The sequence below is a fragment of the Osmerus eperlanus genome, chromosome 15 (assembly GCF_963692335.1).
Source record: "Osmerus eperlanus chromosome 15, fOsmEpe2.1, whole genome shotgun sequence".
In the NCBI taxonomy this organism is placed as follows: Eukaryota; Metazoa; Chordata; class Actinopteri; order Osmeriformes; family Osmeridae; genus Osmerus; species Osmerus eperlanus.
In genome coordinates, this window is record NC_085032.1 from 8,738,435 (window position 1) to 8,753,618 (window position 15,184).

Below are 15,184 nucleotides of genomic sequence, written 5' to 3' on the forward strand. Positions count from 1 at the left end.
AATGTTTATTGTAGGAACATTGTTGGATTTCTATTTGTAGGCAATGAAGAAGACCAAATTAAATGTCAATGATTTGTCTTTATTTCAGTGCCAAAAAGCATTTGGTCGGTTCTGAGTGCACGTCCACGGTGTGTAACATTAGCGATGTAAGGGCTGAGAATGTTGCTAAAATAGTGTAGTGTCACAGGAAACGGTAACGTTAACTTTAGTGTTCATCAGGGAATTAAAGCACATCAAATCACAGTCTTAAAATCCTCTCCCTGCATATAACTAAACAAATTAAATTTAGTTCGAGATTGGTCGGCTGAACCAGGAAAGGACACCCCATGTCTGCCAACTGTATCAGGCTCAGAAAGTGGGAGGGGATAGGTAGAAATGCAATTTGTCATGGAAAACCTGCTAGCGAGTAGGTTAGTTTCACAGAGTAAGTTACCATGGACACTGACCAAAATATTTCAGTCACATAACATCCATGCTGAACCTAGAGTCAAAGTTCTTTGGACTAGACATTGTCATAGCAGGGAAGAAAACGCTCTGGAGTTTAGGTGTCCCACATTACCCTCTGTCCAAGATTACTCTTTCGCTAGGAGCAGGGGAAGCTGAAAAAGTGATGACCAGAGAGAGACAAAAGGAGCATTAAAAAAAATGAATTATATAACAAGCCTCTGACCGCAAGTTTGACCTTGGAAAAATGGAGATTCAATGGAAGTGCCACATCTCACTATAGCAGGGTCTGCATGATGCAGTGGAATGTAAATGTGGTCGCACTTCTACATTCAAAGAAAAACTAATCGGAAGCTAGTTGGATTCTTCATAATTGTGCACCCTGTTGGAAATGGGCCATTAAATATTTATTTAGTTAGAAGTGCTCTTGTGAATTATAATGAAGCCACAAGGTGTGCAAACATACATAGTTGTGGACATGCTGTGGCAAAGACATGCTCAGTTAACTAAATAAGGTAGTGCCAGCTTCCTGCAAGGATAACCTTTGAAATGGTGCAGTTTCATGAACCCGCATGGTTTCTTGACATGGAAAAGGGTTTTACCTTGAACCTTTTAATGAATCCTTTCTGGCCTCCAGGTCAACGCTTATTTTCCAGCACTGATTTGGACTATCCAAGGGCAGTCGTAAGGCTTGACAGAAACTTTTGCCAGGAAATTGTGACTGTGGTGCTCGAATGCTGGAGGAAAAGGAGAGTAAACATGATTCTATCTACTGGGCTCCATGTACTGAACCATGGCGTGTCTAAAGGAGGTCTGTATTCTGTCAAATGGTTTTTCTGTTGGAGTAGGGTTTCTGCAGTGCAGACACCTTTTGTACTCTCTTGAAAAAACTTTTTTTTAAATAGCCTGCCTGGAATAAACATGAAGCACCACACTCTTGTCACCTATTTGGAGACTCACATCCACCATCGCTGATTTGATTTGTTCTCTAGATGTTCCTATTTGTCTGAAGGTTCCATTTTGTTGTGACTTGTAAACACTATCAGATTGTTCAGACACAATCTAGTGATTTACTCCATTGTATATGTATTCCAGTCGTTCATTCCAAGCAGTCACCAACAGAGAACTGATTCTCTCCTGAGGTCCTTTTAGATCTGTGGCACATGTCAGACAGTGGTTACAACCTACAGAGGTCAGATCTCTTGAGTCATTGCAGAGGACATGACGCTTTACCAGAAGCTCACATGAGTTCAAGGAGGGATTCAGTGTGGTTATGGTTGAATGCCATGCTTAGTGTCTGCAGAGAATGTGGAGGGAAATCCAAGTAATGGTCAGATGGCACACTATATATATATATATAAATAGACATTCTGACCTTGGGTGGGTAGACAGTACATTATGGGTTCATTATTTGAGATTTTTCTGTATTGCTCTTGATGGGTTAGTCCTTGCAACCCATGGAACAGAATGGCAATGCTATATACTACATTTACATTTACATTTAGTCATTTAGCAGACGCTCTTATCCAGAGCGACTTACAGTAAGTACAAGGACATTCCCCCGAGGTAAGTAGGGTGAAGTGCCTTGCCCAAGGACACAACGTCAGTTTTGACGGCCGGGAATCGAACCAGCGACCTTCTGATTACTAGCCTGATTCTCTAACCACTCAGCCACCTGACTCCCTATATACTAGACAGCACAGAGCTCAAAATGGCTTTTCAATTTTACATTGCATAAATGTTTCTGTTTTTCTTCCTAATATTTCCTAATATTCTCTGTTATTTTGGCATTTCATCATGGACATTTCTTTGTGGGGGAACCTGCAACAATGAACACATTTGCAGGAAATTGCGTGACATAATGCATAAAAAGTTGACTCACCAATGGGACATATATCATATGGTACATGATTAATATAGACAATGATTTACATAACACTAATGGAGACACCTTAAGTGCTTTGCATTAATACCTCCACAGCTACACGCAATTATCTTGCATGATTATTCATCGAGTTCAGCCCATCCCAGAGCAGCGTTGAGTATGATGCAGGGCTTCAGTTGCACAGTACAAATCAGAATGTGGAAGCTGTCCATGGTGCTGAAACAGTAGTTTCGCTGTCCATGGTTCCAAACCTAAGCTGTCGCGGCAGTACATCCAACATGACCTGCTTGATCTCAAATGTAATCCCCCCTCAAAAAATCTAACCATACAAAATAACATTCTGTATTCAAAAATAAGTTCCGGAAAGCATTAGCTTTTAATGAAACTGCATCGTAGCCATCAGTTGATTTTAGAGAAGGTGCTGGTAATGAATTGTGTGAATTTAATTAAGCAATGCACCGAGGGAGATTGAACCATTTTCAGGACTAAGGCAAGAAGTCCCGCTGGGGATCCCTCATTGAGTTCAGTCAAAATAAACTTGATTACAATTTAAATACCAGTCACGTGCACGGATACGAAATTGATTAAGCGCAAAAATGAAACTGTATTCCAGATGGGAGTGGCATAGGTTGGTGTATTGGCAAACTTTCATTAACGAATAGGTCACTTTCATACATGAACCCATTTCTGTTATGCCAGATACCAGCCCACAAGGCAGGTTTAATGTAGTGCTTAGTTATTGACATAACTGTACAGAAATGTTTTACGGTAGTCAAAATGTTTGTCCTTCTCATGTTCAAAAAGTTCCTGCTGAATGTTTTTATGGATAACATCTCGACCATACATGTGTTTCATGCAGAAAAGCAAGCGTAGGGAAATTGTATTTCCCCCTTCTGTCTGCCTTGGTTCATTCCGACACCGCTGTGTCTCTGTCGCGAGGTGCTGGTATAACAAACACTCACGGAGTTTCACAAGCGGGGTATAGCGAGTAAAAGCAACGGACTGGAAAGCAAGGACGGAGAGGTCCAGTATTTTTCTAAGAAGGACTTACCTTTAAAATGTGAAGAGGGGTAAGTTACTGTTTGGAAACATTTATGAGACGAGATTTAAGTTCTGGCACAAACTATGAATGACAACTTGATTCAAATGTACGACGACTTTGTCTCCAACATCACTGGCAAAGCCTGGTTCGGTAGCCTACAGTAGTTTGTTCTGACAAGGGTGATAATGTCTTAAACGGGTCACGTGGGTTGATTTAAGCGTGACTCAAGTGTGAAAGAGTACCTTATGAGTAGAAATGGATCTCCTTAACAGTGGTTTCAAAGATTATTTATATATTAACTCTATGATAGTATGCTCTATGCTGTTGTTTGCTACATAGTAAGACTTGAATTAGTTATTAAAAAGAAATGCCCTACATGCAATCCATAACTAGCTGTGACTAAAGAACAACTAGTTGATTACTGTCAGCTGTAAGCATGTAATCAAATCAAGCTTATGAGATAAAACAGATGTTCCCAATCTGACAGGTTTCTTCCGGGAGTTTTGACTGACCAAAAAACAAATTGCTCCTCTTAATGAAAACGGCGTCACACACACATATTCAGAGAGTTAACATACTTGTTTTTAAACTTGTATGTCCGTTATTTCATCGCACTTTGTGTCATAATACTTCTATGTGTATCCTTCAAAATCCTTTGTTTTTCATCTAATTTGAGCTTCTAACTGATTTAGTCATAATTCCATGCACGTTCAAGGTTATCTATTCTTGGCATCGACATGACTGTAATTTCCCACTGATGGCTTCACACCAAATGGATTGCCCTCTTCAGTTAGTATAATCCTCATTCAGCTGTAACAGGACAGTATTTCCTTAGTTTGATTTTGTACATTGTACTGATTCTTATGACAACTGGTCTTTGAAGTCCTGTGTAAATTTTCACACTATACATTAGAGGGTTCTCATCTATGGTCCAATTCAAAGGGAGCGTAAAAGCCTGAGGAAATGACTCATGTATGTTAATAAAAGAAATAGCACTAGGTGTATCATGTAACTCTGAGAAAAACAAAGGGGGACACAAAGTCCTGTCCATTTCCATGAATAGATGTCATGTGACAGCTGTCTGTCGCTACAAGGCACCTGTTAGATGTGTGTGTTTGTGTGTGAAAGATGAGAGAGGGAGAGATAAAGAAAGAAAAGGAAAGAGAGAGACAGAGAGATAGGATTGTCACTTGTGATTAGCGGGCGGCTCTTGGATCCCAGTCTTTGGTAAACACCGAATGTTTGATTGCCTGTTTTATTCTGTATGCGTTTGTGCAATTTCATGGCTCTCAGGACTTGCTAATAGAAGAGGGGTGAGGGGAAGTTGTCAGTAGGCCAGCGAGAGCGGTCTGGCTCTGTGATTAGAAGACATGCCCGCAGCGCTACATTGGCTGACGGAAGTAGCCCTAAGGTTACTGACAAGGCCCAGCTGGTATAATCAGATGCATCATAGGTAATTACATCACATGCATACAAATATTGTATTACACCCTTATCAGTGTCAGAATAGTCATAGTATTCTACAGAAGTGTCCTACTATTCTACTGTATGTAGGTGCCGTCGGTCTGTTCATGTTTTCCCACACTACTAGTCGCAGTGTTTATTTTCTATCCAAATGATTTATCACACGCCTGTTTGGAGTGACATGCTGTAGTGAGAATTTGTAGTGTTGTGTGCACTCTGCAGTCACCTCACAAAGCAATGGTTTTATGAAATGTCAAAAACTTGTCTGGTTCCCAAAGTCCTCCTAGATTGTTATGCCCTGTGCCAAAGAGGGAATTATAATTATTTATTTGTTGTATATCAAGTCACTAGGGACATAGTGTATGGTAAAATGACCATTCCACTTAATTTATCTGCTTCTGATCTTCCACAGTCTATTTTTACATTATAAATTAAAGGTGGATCTATTTTATACAAAGCACATTTCTGATGCAACAAAGGCGTCTCTAAATTTTGCTTGCAACTAACAATGTTGTTAGCGAGAGTACAGACATAAGAACAGTATCATATTGATTCATTTTCCTAATACAACGCTCACTCAATTAGGGTTTCATATGGCAATGAAATCATAGCCTGCCATTGCTTTTTTTGTGATATTATGGACCAGATGTGTCAAAGTCACTCAGGCCTCCTGCTTAGCAACCGGTTGCCGTGGTCTTGCATGTTCATTAAGCACTAACTATACTTTCGGTTTTAAAGAACATTGTACATCTCAGTAGAACATGTTGTTGCTGATTTTGATGAAAGTGGAGTCTTTCCCGAAAGCATTGTTAAAAATACTAACTATCTTCTGCCACAGGTTTCTTGAGAATGGTTGTATGGATGAATCAACAAAGATCTACATCTAAAATAGAAAGCGACTACAAAACCAATACCTATCAAACCAATACCTATCAAACCATTTTTCTTTAAGTGTAACACGCCAGTCAATGAGAAGTAGATATGATAAAAGTCTGCTCATGGAAGTCAGTAGTGGTCGGATGTTCATGGGGTGCATGTGCGTCATAAAAGATAAACATCTTAGTAATCCTTGAAAGTATATTGAGACTCGCAGGGAAGCAGATGCGAGGTAATTACACCAGATCTGTCTGGACATGATTTGTGTATTGTCACTCATTTTCTTTCCCCCCAAAATTGAATTGAATACAACAATGTTTGTACAGTTTGCTCCACACTAACCAGCCAACATATTTACTTTCATGTCCAAATAGGCTTGGCCTTTTTTTATTGTTTGCATGAACTGAAATAGAAAAGTTAAGTTGGCACAGTCAGCAGTAATTTCTGTCTTTGACTTTGAATGAGTTTCATTCAAGCTTTTCTCATTGTCTGCTCATTCTCTGCTCTGCTCTGCCCCATAAATCATCTTGTTTCTAAAATAAAAAAATATTTTTTGCCAAATGTTTGAGAAATCTAAAATAGGAAGATGATAATGTGTCTAACGGTGGGAAATTCAGCATTGTTTTACAGTATGTACAATTTAATTATTCCCAGGGTATTGTTTTGGAACTGTTTTGTCCAAACAAGCAGCTTGACGAGGGCTTAAGTTACACACATTTTTAGTTTTAACTAAAGCTGCGGGAATAATTGATGTTGATACAAATCCAAGCTAGGTGCTGGAGATTTGGAATTGAATGTGTAAGTTCCCTTTAGACTCACCAATGCCCAGACATGCCTTGGAGCCTTATTAACAGTGAGTGAAATCACTCATAAAAGTTGTAGGCCGGTTACGTGACTGTTGAAAGGAGACACTGAACGGCTTCTGCTTAGTGATCTACTCCATCACAATCCATGTCCTGTTTTCTTGTGGGGCCTGTTTTGTCTAAACAAATAACTCTTATGCTTAGTTTCTTCTTTCTCTCATTCTGTCAATTCCTTTTCCCCTCTGCCTATCCTTTCTCCCTCCTCTACCCCTCTTTCACTCTCTCCTTCACCCCCTGCCTTCCGCAGCAGAATGTGCCTGTCGGAAGTGTCCCTTGTGGCAGTGCTACCGGACTGCACTCCGCAAGCACCAGAGCCGTGAGCGACCAGGAGGCGCCGACCATGACGCACCCCAACGCCAGCGGCGTGAGCTCCAACATCAGCGACACCTTGGACGGCCTGGGCTCTGGCAACTTCTACCGTCCCTTCTCCGTGTTCAGCGTGTTGACGCTCACGCTGCTCGCCATGCTGGTGGTGGCCACGTTCGTGTGGAACCTCCTGGTGCTGTTGACCATCTTGAGGGTACGAACCTTCCACCGCGTGCCCCACAACCTGGTGGCGTCCATGGCGATCTCTGATGTGATGGTGGCGGCGTTGGTGATGCCCCTCAGCCTGGTCCACGAGCTGAACGGGCGTCTGTGGAAACTGGGCAGGGTCCTCTGCCAGGTGTGGATCTCCTTCGACGTCCTCTGCTGCACGGCAAGCATCTGGAACGTCACCGCCATCGCCCTGGACCGCTATTGGTCGATCACCAGGCACCTGGAATACACTCTGAAAACCAGGAAGAGGATCTCCAACGTGATGATCGCCCTCACCTGGCTTCTGTCCTCGGTCATCTCCCTGTCGCCGCTCTTTGGCTGGGGGGAGACTTACTCTGAGGACGCGTTGGAATGCCAGGTGAGCCAGGAGCCCTCCTATACCATCTTCTCCACCTTCGGAGCTTTCTACCTGCCGCTGTGTGTGGTGCTGTTTGTCTACTGGAAGATCTACAAGGCTGCCAAGTTTCGCATCGGCTCGCGCAAGAACAACACCATCACGCCCATGGCTGAGGTGATTGAGATTCACATTGTATCTCGGTAGATCTTACCTGTGTGGATTCTTGGTTTTTGTTGATCATTTTTTGAAAACATGTAGGCCGATATCAGTACTGAAAACACAACAGTAAGTTAACTGTCGGCTGTGTACTTCTCCCATTATCTATCTGTAAACGTTGATGTTGTTTGTCCGGTAGGATGTCAGGAACTCATTAGATCACCCATCGTTGTTTTAGATTGTATTGCCTTATCGCACAGCCCAAGTGACAGAAAACATATTGCAGACTAAGCTACAGATCTTAGTTATGTTTATGCCGTTCAGACTCCCAATTCATTGTGTTGTGTGAATGGTGCTTTACTCTCTCTCTTACCTGCCATATTCTATATGGAATAACTCATTATTATTGACCTTCTGAAACCTACATAAGCAGAAGCCCACAGACACGAGCACATGAACAGACAGAGAAACCATTTTACAGCTTTAGGGAGGGAAGAAAAAAAGTAATGAAGACAGACATAAGTAAAACCACCCCCACCGCCGGAACCAACACGGCCACCTTGTTAATGCCTGCTGGCAAGCGCAGGTCTATAAATACCATCGTCTTTAACAATGCCGGGGACCGCAGCACCTTGTTCACTGTGGAGCTTCCTTCTAATCATCTGACGCCCTGCCTCCGACCACCCTTGATAAGACCAAGCAAACACTTCCAATCAGGCCATTTCATCCTGTGCACAGACTGTGCAGGAACTTCCTGCCTGCCTTGCACCCTCTCTTGTTGACATTCTTCATGGCTGTAATATCTTGTAGCATTCCGACGCAACATCCTTGGTGAGGAGGGTGGGTTTGGATGCAGCCAGCTTGAAAAAAAAGAAGGAAAGAATGTCTAAATACAAAATGCTGAGAAGCTACTGTGGGCATTTTGTTTATGCACTTGTTGAACTACAGAGAATACTGTAGTTACGGATTGGAAATAAATTGATTTATCATAGATCTTTGCTAGGTCCATCCTTGGCAGTTGTCCACTGAATGCCGAGGGTCTTTGGTTTCAAATTAGGCTTGGATGTTTATTTGTAGAATCCCTTTGAAGCGAATGAATAACTAAATAAAGGAATGAATAAAAGGAGTAATAAATATGCTACTGTATACCAATGAAGTTACATCACCACAGCTCATCAAATACCCTGTCAGGTTATTTATATAAATAACTTATCTAAGAGGGATAAACAAGCCTGCATGCTTTCAGTCCAGTTAAAAGCACAGACAGCAGGGTTGTGACTTGAAGGGTCTACAAATCCCGGACAAAACGATTCATCAGACCATGAATAGAGGCAGTATGGTGAAACACTCTGAACTTCTGCCCTGCCTGAACTAATCCATTTACACCATGCATCCTTCCACAGTCTACCCCTCTCTATGGATATATGACCTTCCTGCAGGCTTATCTTATCCCAAAACATTATAGGTGCCGTGCTGATGCCAGGGGAGTCTTGCCTCCTCAGTATTTTATATTCGGGTGACATGGAAATGCTTTCAAGACAGGTTAAGACATTCTGACGTCTTTGAATGTCTGACATTTCAACTAAAAGGACTCAGACAAATCCCCAGTTCTTGTCCTTTGGGTGTACCTTCAACAGTATAAAACACGTTCTCTCCTGCCAAAAGTGTATGGTTTGGTTCTCTCCGTACTCTTTCTTTGAGGATCATCCTTCTTGACTTGTCCACCCCGTTCTGCAAGATCAACTGATCTGCGATGATTTGACTGAGCATTCCCTCAACTCCCACTCCTAACCAGCGCCGTCTCATGCACACATACTGGCCACACAGTTTGTTGTGTTCACATGGTGTGCACGCAAACACACATGAATGTACTCACTGAATTTTGAGACGAGCAGATCAGCAAAGCGGTTACGTTTTTGTTTTCCCGTGGCAGGTGAGTGTGGTTCAGAAGACATATTGCAGGTCTGAAAGAGCTACCACGGTCGCTTGAAGGAGACATGACTTAGAAACCGATGTGTGGGTGGGTGACTGAGGAGCTTCACGAGAGGCAGAAGGTTTTACATTTGAAGGCATTTATTTATGTATTTGTTCATTTTGTGCTACAGTTTTGCCCTCTATGAGGGCGGTCAAAAATGCGGTCGATGCCAAGAGTGCTCGCTATAGTGTTTATTTTTCGCTTGCCAGATTTCCATCGTGCAGATGCTTTTAATTGATTGATCGGTTGGTTCTTTTATACCAATGTACATCCCTTGTAATGTTCCTTGACTGACAGATAGGTGGAATGATTTCCTGACAGGCTGATGGTGTGATTGACAGGTGAAGGAGGCCTCCCGGCAGCCCCAGATGGTGTTCACCGTCCGCCACGCTACCGTGACATTCCAGACGGACGGCGACACGTGGCGCGAGCAGAAGGAGAAGAAGGCGGCCCTCATGGTGGGCATCCTCATCGGGGTCTTCGTCCTCTGCTGGATCCCCTTCTTCATCACGGAGCTCATCGTGCCCCTCTGCTCCTGCAACATCCCGCCCATTTGGAAGAGCATCTTCCTCTGGCTGGGCTACTCCAACTCTTTCTTCAACCCGCTTATCTACACGGCCTTCAACAAGAACTACAACAACGCTCTGAGGAACCTGTTCTCTCGCCAGCGATGAGCCCCCCCCCCCCCCCCCCCGGACACCTGGAGATGGGCTTAAGATGTAATGTCGCAGGCCTCCACTAACACCACACTCCACACGCGTTCGATATTTGTGGCTTTTTAGCTTTACATCTCCAAAACACGAACGCATTTTGGGGGATCTGAGCGTCAAAGGAAATCGGCAAGAAGCATGTGCAAAGACGTACCTGGACGTACTAGGTGCTACGTTTCTGAAGTGTTTGAAAACTTCGGACTCACAGACAAAGATGTGAGCACCAAGCAGGAACAATACGTTTTTCAAAAAAAGGACCGAAGGACATCTGACAACAGCCTTTCTCACTGGATGCTTGTATGGAGACAAAACGAAATGCTCATTCTATCTCTCACAACAACACTTTCATCTTGTGATTTAATGGATGCAACATAAATAGCAGTGAGTGGGAGGTGCTGGGTAACTCTTCTTTGATCCAATAATTAGGACCACATGGGGATTAAACTGTCATTTGTGGGCTGCATTCTCCCTTAGAAATATACATTATCTGTCTCACTGACCAGGGATAGTATGTAATTTAAAAAGTAGTGGTGAAACGTGTTTGGAAACAGAAATCCCATATCATTGTGATTACTTTGAAAAGGATTCAAAATAACTGATAAAGCACGATTGCTGTATTTCACCATCAAAAAATTAATATAATCATGTAGTGGAATTACCTGAAATAAAGACATAAGCTTGAGTTATACAGTGGATGGTCTAATTTAATTCCTGTCTGAGTGAGACTGAGAGCAGAAATCAAGGAAAGTTCCAACTCATAAAATGTGGTTAATCCGGCGTGTAATAACGTGTGAGTATAAAGAAATGGCAATAAAAAAGGATGCATATGGTTGTCCTCTGTTCTGCTATTATCATGTGGCTACTAGGTAAATAACTTCAACCAGCTAGAGTATTAGGATGATGATGGTGATGATACGCATGACCCATGAGCTCTCTTGTGGACTCATTTAAATAGCCTCTAATCTCTTTTCCCCTTCTCACGTTGCCTGGGGCCAGCTGATTAGTCACTTATCACACCAAGATAGCTTCACATGGCACAGGAAATGCAAAACAGCCACTACCCTTCCAGAAAACGAATCCCCTGAAGATGCCTTTCCCTCTTGAAGGTAATGGTGGAGGGTGTGTGTCTGTGTGTGTGTGTGTGTGTGTGCGCACGTGTTTACATAGATGTGTGAGTGCAAAACATGTCTGCTGTGTGTGTGTACTGACAGGTGTGTGTTCGTCTGAGTCCATTATATGAGTGCATGCATGGCTTTGGACTTGGGTGTGTATGCATGTGTTGGAGCACATTGGTGTGTGTGTAAATGTTAGTGTATGTGTAAAGTCAGTGTGTGTGTGTGTGTGTGTGTGTGTGTGTGTGTGTGTGTGTGTGTGTGTGTGTGTGTGTGTGTGTGTGTGTGTGTGTGTGTGTGTGAGCAAGTCAGCGTGTGTGTGTGTGTGGGGGGGTGTGCGTGTGTGAGCAAGTCAGTCAACTACAGAAAAGTCGGGGCAGGACGCAGTGCAACCCTTGGCTGCCCTTCTCTCAGGCAGACACTCACATCTCCACATCAAAGATGCACTGTGAGTTCTCACCCCAGTGAGGAACGGAAGAAGGGAAGGGAAACTCCGGGGTCGGGTTATCCAGTCAGGTGCACAAGATTGTTGGATCTGAGCCAATGCCCCACTCTGTACAGTCATCCTTGACTGGTTTTTCATTTTTATATTTCAAAGGAATGAAGACGAAAGAGAGAGAGAAAAACAAGAGAGAAGGAGAGCAGTATGAACAACAACACAGAGTAAAGGGAAGCTACTTGTTCTCAATCTGCACGGAGGATGTGCCTCTTCACTTCACTCTGAGGAAACACACTGTTCTGCTTTTGTGAGATGCTACGACGCTCCCAACACAAATGGACTGTGTCTTCGTGCATGGGTGAAATAGTGTGTGCATGTGTTTTGTTTGACCCTACATGTTCTTTTATGTATGTGTTAAACTCTCATGAACTATAATTGTCTTCGAGACCAGCAATTTACATGAATACTGAATGTTTGTAGAGCATCTTAGATGCTTCTTGTGCTGAACCTTCCAATGACATTTCAAGAAAGCCTTCATGGTGTCTCTACCCACTTGGGCATTACGGTTCCCCCACACGTGTGAACTGAGAAAAACAACAAAGAGATATGCATGCAAAGCTCGTAGGAGAAATATTCCCCTGGTACGGGAGAAATAGAGTGCTTCTCTCTTGTCTTCAGATCATTTTCATTTACATTTTATACCTCAGTAATTTGTGGTAAATCGACATGAGAAAATCACAGTGCAGGGACCTTTACAAAGCTGAAAAACACATTTTATGCACAGACCACTGAGTATTTTTTAATTTTGGCTCCGGAGAGCATAGGCGCATGGCCAGGTTTGGCAGGTGTTTGGTTACTTCAAGATATGTAAAAAATGATGTAATCAGACTGGTCATTACTTCAACTGCCCAATTAAGAAACTGGAGGAGGGAGAGTTCTTCTGACACCTGCTTGCACTTTGGTTTCCTTCTGAGGACTTTCATCTACCGCGGTCACACTGTGTGTGTGTGTGTGTGTGTGTGTGTGTGTGTGTGTGTGTGTGTGTGTGTGTGTGTGTGTGTGTGCATGCGTGCGCGTGAGTGAGCACTACCATTATAAAGCATTCATCAGATGCTTTGATCCTAAGTGATGTACAGGGGAGAATTTGATCGTGGTTAAATGCTTGAACGACCACAGTATGTCTGGCAAAGCGCCTCTTCCTTTTTTACATTTAAACTATCCTTGTTTCCACCTTCAACAGGTCAGCCATCTTTCATGTGCAGCTTACCAGTTACACTTTGTATGCCTTTAGGACATATATCTGTTTTGTCCATTAAATCACAGCTGTTACTATTGGCAAGGTCAACTGGGTACCTCTTTTCATCATAGATTTAGGAAGAGATTTATTTAGTTGAAGACGGAATGTGCTATTGCAAGAAATGATTAAGCTTTGATTTTCCACTACCAATGGTTGAAATAGGTGACATTGAAAGTGAGCACCTTGGATAGAGGCGGATTTATCTACTAGTCTTTGCTCACCACCTTTACACCTCCAACTCTCTCTTCAAACCTGTTTTACATTCTAGTCACACAAACAATGAAAAATAGATTCACCATCTGACATATGATTTATTGAACATAATTTGCATATTCTGTCATGAATAAATTCATATCAGGTACATTTCAAAATATTGCATAAACTATTTGTGTAGGTTATACAATATTTTTGTGTATTCATTTGTTTTTTTGTCCCAGCCACATAGGAGCAACGTAAAGTGTGGGGGGGAAGGAAGGTATCTCTGTCTGGACTGGTATGCTCTTGTGTACAAGTAGAATATTTAGCAGTATGCAAGCCAATTTTCTTTCTGACTATTCTGACCAACAATCCACATCACTGGAAGAGACATCAACAGCAGAGGCAACTGTACGTGGAGGGCAGGTACTTAACAGTATGCACCGGTTCAAGCCACTAAAATGTCCCAAACAGGTCACATTTCTTCCATACCCACTAACTGGGAGAAGTGTTTGACTGTGCTGCACTCCCAAAAATGCTACTTTGTGGGCATGAGTATTTTTGCTGCCCAAAATTAATCAGTTACCTAAATGGTTGGCTTTTGCATAGAGGTCAGTACTGCCAAACTTGGTATTTTCCTGTCTGCTTAAATGGCTTCCACTGCTCACCACCTTGAGATACTTCACCACCCGCCTTCTATTTGAGCCTACTGTACATTGACATTTAATTGGGAAAACTTTTGCAAATCCCTTGCAGCGAGAACCCACAGTTAGCAGAGTTCAGCCGTAAGGCTTCTGACATTTCAATCAACTTCCGTCAGCACGAGAGCTTTTTATTGAGTGAACCACTTTAAACTCTGATGATGTGTGCAGACCATGCCATCTTATCATGAAATAAATGATAGGCCTGTTGAAGTGTGAATGCTTTTTAGTTTGAATCCCCCTGAAGATCCGAAAGCATTAGAATATGAATAAGATGTACTGAATGTGATTAAACCCCTGAGCTGATTGCCGTGACTTTTGATTTGTACGATGCTAAGACGAGGTGCTTACGCAGATAATACAGACCAAGGATGTCCTGATGGGTTAGGGTTAGCAGAACTGGATGAATCTACTGAACCATCTCAACAACCAAACTGTCCAATCTAAAGAACATGACCTCTTGTGTCATGTTGAATGTATGAGTTTGGCACATTTTGAATGTTCTAGAAATGTGCCTACTGGAAACCTGTAATGTATGTATGTTGTACTGTATTTCCTTGTGTTGCATGTGCATAACTTGGATCCAGTGGCAAGCAGGGACTGAACTGTATTGTTTTCACCAATCCAGTCATGTCAGATCCATTTATTCTGTGAGGCATCGATTTAACGGTATTCAACTGCTGAGCCAAAAGACAGGTGAAGAAAACATAACTACTAGCAAACAGCACAACATCCTGAGTACCAAACCTGTAACCACAGGCACCATAACCCGCTGCTTAACACCTGTGCAAAGTTGGTGGCCAAATCCATGACTTGCAATGGGAGCTTTTGGAAGGCAATGGTTGCAAATTGCAAGTTGACGAAATTCAATTCGTCAATAAGTAGCCTAACTAGTAAATGGGCCATCTGGCATATGTGTAGAACGTGCAATTTTACCTGTCCCTCTACTTGGAGTTCAGAAATATAAGGTCCAGATCAGCGAGCGGTATATGATATGTGTAGCAGGTGGCTGCGTTCAACAAGGTCAAAACTGCATTTGGCGCCCATTATTGCAGCCCACCGCCTCCTGCTATAGTACAGGCAACGTTCTAGTTCTTTCCATTTCCTTTCCATAGTAGGCCTATATTCTTGCATTTTTCTGCACATCGGCC

At 42.6% G+C, this 15,184-nt stretch overlaps 1 protein-coding gene across 3 annotated transcripts; it reads left to right on the forward strand.

Annotated features, from left to right (window-relative positions):
* Nucleotides 1–3,285: 3,285 nt before the first annotated feature.
* Nucleotides 3,286–10,973, forward strand: htr5ab (5-hydroxytryptamine (serotonin) receptor 5A, genome duplicate b). Of its 3 annotated transcripts, XM_062479639.1 has the most exons (3): nucleotides 3,286–3,399; nucleotides 6,822–7,622; nucleotides 9,921–10,973. In XM_062479639.1, the coding sequence occupies exons 2-3, from the start codon at nucleotides 6,915–6,917 to the stop codon at nucleotides 10,251–10,253; spliced, it is 1,041 nt and encodes a 346-aa protein (XP_062335623.1). In that variant the 5' UTR covers nucleotides 3,286–3,399; nucleotides 6,822–6,914; the 3' UTR covers nucleotides 10,254–10,973. The 3 variants fall into 3 exon arrangements, with proteins under 3 accessions (XP_062335623.1, XP_062335622.1, XP_062335624.1); XM_062479638.1 differs by lacking the exon at nucleotides 3,286–3,399 and having other exon boundaries at nucleotides 6,712–7,622; XM_062479640.1 differs by lacking the exon at nucleotides 3,286–3,399 and having other exon boundaries at nucleotides 6,712–7,469.
* The last annotated feature ends 4,211 nt before the right edge of the window (nucleotides 10,974–15,184 follow it).